Below are 6930 nucleotides of genomic sequence, written 5' to 3'. Positions count from 1 at the left end.
CAGGAATGCATCCCAACACCCACAGATGTCATTTAGTGGTGAAATTCAAACACTGCATGCCTACTGCCAGAGATGACACCCACTCACCAGGAATATTTATGCAGCTATATGGGCAAGGCCAGAAATGTGAAGATACTTTATCCTCAAGAGCTCTCTGGCTTACCATCCTCAGCAGCTGCTCTGAGACATAATGGGCAGACATTCTGAGAGATTTCACCATGCTTTGGGGCAGAGACTGATTGTATCTCCCTACTTGAAAAGCTTCAGCCTGCCCACAAGAATAGGGAGGGAAAGTGTGGCTCTTTCACAATGCTTGTTGCAGGACAAAGCTGGCTGCATCAGCCTGAAAGCGAGGAAGAAGCAGAGGTGAAGGAGTTGTTCCTCTCTTTGATCGGATGGTAATGATCCCTAGGTCTCAAGTGGGTGGCTTTTCACCTGTTTCCTGCCCTCACTACAGTTGCCCCAAAGCTGAAGCCATCATGCGTTGCATTATTTTTTTCCCAGTTTTTCTGCCTCCAGAGGGTGCATAGAGTATATGGTCTAATACTACATTTTTTTCTAGGCAAAGGGAAGATAAGGTAAACTGGTTTCTTTCTTAAATGTTGGTGCTCTGAGTTATATACTTGAGAGGATTTAAAGTCAAAGAGGTTTATTACTTGCATTATAGGAGACTCTTAGCTACCCTAGAACGTGATTCTGACCCTGAATATGATGTCATTGCAGAGAAAGTGGATGTACTAGATTTGTGTGGCAAGGTTTTGGTAGCAAGGGGCTGCAGGGGTGGCTTCTGTGAGAAGCTGCTAGAAACTTCCCCAACAGAGCCTAGACAGATCCACCACTGGCCAAGGCTAGGTCCATCAGCAATGGTGGTAGCACCTCTGTGATAAAATATTTAAGAAGGGGGAAAAAGCTGTGCAAGCACAATAGGAGCTGGAGAAGAGAGGAGTGAGAATATGTGAGAGAAACAACTCTGCAAACACTAAGGTCAGTGAAGAAGGAGAGGGAGGAGATGGCACAGGTGCCAAAGCAGAGACTCCCCTGCAGCCCCTGGTGAAGACAATGGTGAGGCAGGCTGTCCACATGGAGGTTAACAGTGGAGCAGCTATCCGCCTGCAATCCACAGAGGACTCCACACAGGAGCAGGTCGATGCCTGAAGGAGGCTGTGGCCCCATGGGAAGCCTGTGCTGGAGCAGGTTCCTGGCAGGATGTGGCCCTGTGGAGAAGAGGAGCCCATGCTGGAGCAGGTTTGCTGGAGGACTTGTCACCCCATGGAGGACCCATGCTGAAGCAGTCTGTTCCTGAAGGACTGCACACCATGTAAGGGACACACACTGGAGCAGTTCAAGAAGAACTGTAGCCTGTGGAAAGGACTCAGGCTGGAGAAGTGCATGGAGAGTTGTGTCTCATGGGAAGGCCCCCACGCTGGAGCAGCAGAAGAGCGTGAGGAGTCCTCCCCCTGAGGAGGAAGTTGCGGCGGAGACACTGCGTGATGAGCCTGCCATACAGCCAGGGTCAACCCACCACAGCAGGATAGGCAGTATTTTTTAACATTTGCAGTTTTTTAAAGGTTGATGGTTTTTGCATAGCATTTGGTGCACAAAAAGGTGTGTATAAATGAGAACAGGTCATTATCTACTAGGAGAAAATGAAGCCTAATTGCCATTGAGATATAGTAGAAAGCACCAGATTTGCACACACTGTTATATGAGTGTTTAGGGTAGCCACTGCATTCTTCTAAATTAAAAGCTGGTGTTTGATTTCTGGGTATTCTTCTCCTTCCACTGAACTGGCAACCTGCCAACCTCAATGGTAGGAAGGGATTTGAGATACTTGCTTGTTACAGGCCTTGTATCCATACAGATAGGTTTGGATGGGCCACTGCAGCTCTTATTTGCAGTTACCCAGACCAATTCTCTTTCCTTTACCTATTCTGTGGTAGAAGTCACCTAATTCTGTTTGGAATCTCGTGTAATCCTTGTGGCAATAACAGCAGTTCTGTGGATGACAATGCCTTGAACATTGGTATTACATGAACTGCTACTTGGAACGGGGGCTACCAGACCAGTTTCTGGAATTGAAAAACACTTAGATGGAATAGTGAAGACATGCTGAGGCCTGGCCACGTGCCAGCTCTCAGTACTATTGAGAGTAGAAATTGATAAGATGTAGGAACTTCTGGCACATGGAATGGCGAGTGTCACTGAAAAGTCATCGTCTTGGTAAGCACCAACATGTTAACAGAGGCAACAACACTATGCATGGAACACGTGTGTACGTACTTCCACTGCCAAAAAAATATAAGAAGATCTTGCCTCTAGGTTTATTTTACGTACTGCTTTTCTGCTGGGAATTTTGATAATGGAAATGTACAAAGTTATCATTAATAAAGTGAATTTCATGAATATAATCACTGCCAGTGCATGCTTAGGATAAAGATGAGTTACACAGTGTATCTCTATCATTCATTGTGTATGTGGGAACCATTAAACTATACTTTAAAAAATTAAATTACTAATCACATTCCAAACACAGTGTGAATATAATGAATATAAATATTATGTGTGAGAGGGAAGGATTAGTTTTAAAAAATCTCTATTTCTGATCAAAATAACAGAAGAAATATCATTTATCTTGTCACTTTTAACTTTGAATCAAGCCTTATAAGTTTGAGGAAATTAACTGCAAACTGATAAGACTTTAGTGCAACAGGTGTCCAATTAAGGCACAACAAAAGAGGGTTTATTAGACTCAGAATGTCATTTGGAAGTTTTAATTGCCTTTGCAATCTAGGGGAAAGTTCATTCTGAGTGTTTTACTTATCTTCCAGGAGCCATAATTATGTCAGAAGAATTGCAAGATGCTTTAGATAATATGTATGATGCTAGAATTCCAAAACTATGGTTCAGGATTTCCTGGGAATCAACTACTTTAGGATTTTGGTTTACTGAGCTTCTTGAAAGAAACCAGCAGTTCAGTAGTTGGCTGCAGGATGGCCGACCAAACCAGTTCTGGATGACAGGATTCTTTAATCCACAGGTAAGACTGCCAGATCTTTCTAACTCCCATGTAACAAGCTGCTTCAATCATGACTATACAAAGTGTAATCTAAATTCAATTTTTAGCATAAGTGTAGGATAAATTAACTTCAACATCTATTGAAGAAAATTTTGCTAGACCAAAATAATGTTACTGAAGCAATGGAATACATCTTCTGGTTGCTTTAATTATAGTGTGGAAATTGGGTAAATATGTCTTTTCACATTTCGAAGATATCCTCCGTTTCCCCTCTCCTCTGTTAATGTTTTCCATTCATTATATAAAAATTCCTTTGAGTAGAGAACAAGGTAAGTTCAAAACTTTGACGTAGGAAGAAGAGGTTTGGACTTGGCTCTCAATCCTTGCAAACCAGTTCCTTGAAATGGAAGGTTTGTTATTTATACCACCCCAGAATTGTGCCAGACTTGGTCTACAGAGACATATAAAAAATACAGCCTCTTGCCTGCACCATCTGAAATAAAACCTTGGCACAAAATGAGACACAAAAAAGGAAACAGCTGAGAACACACTTTTAAAATGCATACATACCTAGATGATGTGTAGTTTCTTTGCAAAGCTATCCACACTCCTGATAGCTTTTTATGATTCACAGATGTTTGTGGGAAGTAGGAGTTGTGGAAGTGAGTCATTGTGAGAGCATCCAGCCAACAGGTTTCTGTGAAGCCTTAGTGAAAAGCTATTTTAAAGATCTATTTTAATCTCAGTACTTGTTAGCAATGCAAGAGCTAGCTGAAACAGCTGCCTAGAATAGAGAAAGCAACAGTGGCAAATATTCTCTAGGACTACTGCTGGGAAATAGTCATCTGTCATCTATCCTGTCTGTGTCAGCTGTCTGCTAATACCACTTTATAGTATGGAAGTGTGCTCACAGAATCCCTGAGCAAAGGGTTCACAAGCAAACATATGAGGGAGAGGAGCAGGAGTTTTAAGAAAACAACTATGCTTCCAGATTTGGTTTGTTAGCAACACGCTGATAGTGGCACTCTGAAATATTCCCAAGTAACTTTTGCAGTGATCTGGCTGGATGCAAACCTAATAGGCTTTTGATTTGGTTTGTGTTTGCTTTTGCACTGCAGATGAGCAGGAGCTAATAGAGATTTTGTACTGGCCATTTCAGCTGGCCTTTTTGTGCTTTGGGGTTGTGTCAGTTCTGAAATTTTGCCAGCACAAAGTTGGCTACGGTTTTTTTTGGATGTATGCATGTGGATTTCTCAAAAAAGCTGCCAAATAATTAGAGTAAAATATTCCCAAACAAGTTGTGATTTAATAGAGCACAGTAAGTGAGAAAGCCTCTAGAAATGCAAAAATTAAACCCTTCAAAACATTTAGTTCTGAAAGTTCCTAAACATATAGTGTGCAGAGAAAAAAAATTGAAGAATGAGGTGTATTTACTCAATTAAAAAATTTACTTGTGCCAACAATCACAAGCATAAGAATGAGATAGTTATTGTTATAGTCTTCATTTTCTGTAACCCAGGCCATGGGATTGGCTCATTCTACAAGAAACTCACCTGAGCAAAGCCTCCTTTTCTATTTAATTAACTATCAGTTTGTTAATTGTCATATTGCTGTGTTTAAAATTAGTATTTCATATGTTAAGAAAATGAATTTTCATCTTCTCAAGAAAGTTGAGGTGATGAAGTATTAGTGCTACAGTTCTAATGGCTTGTTTGTAATACCTGAGAAATTGTCAGAAAAATCCTTTCATCTGTGAGATGAAATGCAGCTCCTAAGAAATTTGTAATTTCCCTACTTGCATAAATCTCACTCTCTGCTTTATAGTCAATGGATAAATGCCATGGATAACACAAGACAATAAAGCAGATTTATAGCACTGGGAGAAAAAGGCGTTCTGGCAATAAAAAATAATATAGGACCTGACTCTGCCTTCTCTTGGACTGTTTATACAGTAGGATAAATTCAGTAATTTCACAGAAGTTAATCTTTATTTATAGTGATACAAATGAGGGCAAGCTCACGCTCTTATGTAAAGGAAATCTGATTCTCTCTGTGTGAGCATTGGGCCAAAATAACTGGGGTGAAAAAAACAAGAAGTGCCATGAATTTTCTTCCCTCCTAGAAGTTAATCTGATGTTACTGGATTTTTTTTTCTAAAAAATCTTGGTAATATGCATATCTCATTTCTGCCTCCCAATTTCCATAGTATGGCTGATACTCTTTTATTGTTTCCTCATTGGCATCTCCATACCCAGTTGCCCAGTTGCTTTCACTTGTCCTGTATATGTGGATTTTATATATATATATGCCCTGTGAGGCAGAACTGTCTTTCTGGTTGTATGTTATTTAGCATAATGAACCCTCAGCCTGTTTCTAAGACCCTCAGATGCCAAAGCAATGTGAAAACCAATAAGAATATGAAGTACAGTGCCTCCATTCCTCAGTGCCTGCTTAATTCTAGTAAGCATGCTATAATTTGTTTGCTGTAGAAACCGCAAAATAAGTGAGAAACAAGGAACTTCCTAAGCAAGCTGAAGGAGAGAACATGATTATGAAAGCAATAGACTTATCTGATTTGGCTATTTCTTGTCATAGCTTCCAGGGATGCCTATTGCTCCCTCAGTAGAAGGTTCAGAGTTCATTTGCCTGTGTTGTTAGAAGTCAAAAGGACAAAGCTTCATCAGCCTTCAGTGAGCAGGCCAGGGAGAAGCTCAGAAAAAAATAAATGAAGAAAAAAGAAATTATTTTCCCTGTTTTTGAACCCCGCTCCCCCATCCTCCCCCAACAAAACCCCAGGGCAAAGATTACCAGAAATGAAAACCAATGTCACTGTAAGTGGTCCGTTATGTCCCTGGCAGAGGGGCTTGGGGGTAGCCAGCCCTCAGCTGTACCGTGCCACCTCCAGCCACCGGACTCCTTCTTGCTATTAATTGTGCCATTCATCCACTCTGGGATGCCCAGCTGGGCTTCCAGGTCACAAACGTAGTCTTTAAACACTGTCTAGGATTCATCCAAATGAGCAAAGAAGCATTACAGGTCCCACTGCAGACAGCATATAGGTCCTGCCATCTTTGTAAGAACAGTCTGCAGTCTAAATCTTGTCCCTGAAGACAACTCACAGCTCTGAGCTTACTTTTACCCTAGTGTTTCCACAGTGCCTTTGAACTGATTCCCTTAATACAGTCATTACTGTGCCCTGTCCTCTTCAGGCTCTTCTTTCTTTAATATTTCAGTTTATCTGGGATCCAGTAGCCCTCTGGGGCCTTCTGAAAAACTTTATGTGTTTTAAACTATTGGTAGTATCATGTTTCTACAAATTAAAATTCCACAAATTAACTACAAGGATTCTGCTTTCATTTAATGGCATTTCTGACAGAAGAACTTGGCCTTTAATCCTGTCTCCCTTAGCTATATGCTAGAGTTCTCAACGACTTCAAATGCAATTACAATGATCTGTGCTATCACAAAACCTCTTTAAAACACCTCTCCTGGGGTCTCGGGAATGTTATTAATTAGAAGCAACCAATGTCAGCTAACTGAAACATCTGAGTTCATGAGTGTCATCTCATGTTCTCATAACTTGAAGGGTTTTGCATAGCTACAAAGTGCTCAGCACATGCAACAAGCACATCAGTCCCAGCAGCCAGAGGTTGGCCCCTGCATTCAGTAGACTAACATCCTCCTGTTTCTGCATCTGACTTCTTTCCACTCATTTGGCCCTAACAGTAGCTCAACAGAGCATCCTGCACTGTGAGTAGTGAAGAAAAATTAAAAGCTTTTTCGATTCCCTCATTGCTCCAAATTTCTTCCTAGCTGTGCTATTAGCTCTGTAATGCATACCTCTGTGGGTGTGCCCCACGTGGCTCTGTATTATCCCATCTCTGTCTCCAGATACCTTCTTTCTCTGCTCTGAT

The 6930-nt window shown here is 41.2% G+C and overlaps 1 protein-coding gene across 1 annotated transcript in view; it reads left to right on the top strand.

Annotated features, from left to right (window-relative positions):
* LOC103781634 (dynein heavy chain 5, axonemal-like) overlaps positions 1-6930 on the top strand; it is a 162369-nt gene that overhangs the window by 152676 nt on the left and 2763 nt on the right. Inside the window, 1 exon segment of the mRNA XM_008949354.1 lies at positions 2829-3037. Within this exon segment, the coding sequence (XP_008947602.1) occupies positions 2829-3037 (209 nt within the window).

Source organism: Merops nubicus, unplaced genomic scaffold (assembly GCF_000691845.1).
Source record: "Merops nubicus isolate BGI_N331 unplaced genomic scaffold, ASM69184v1 scaffold501, whole genome shotgun sequence".
In the NCBI taxonomy this organism is placed as follows: Eukaryota; Metazoa; Chordata; class Aves; order Coraciiformes; family Meropidae; genus Merops; species Merops nubicus.
This window is presented reverse-complemented; position numbering and strand designations above follow the sequence as displayed.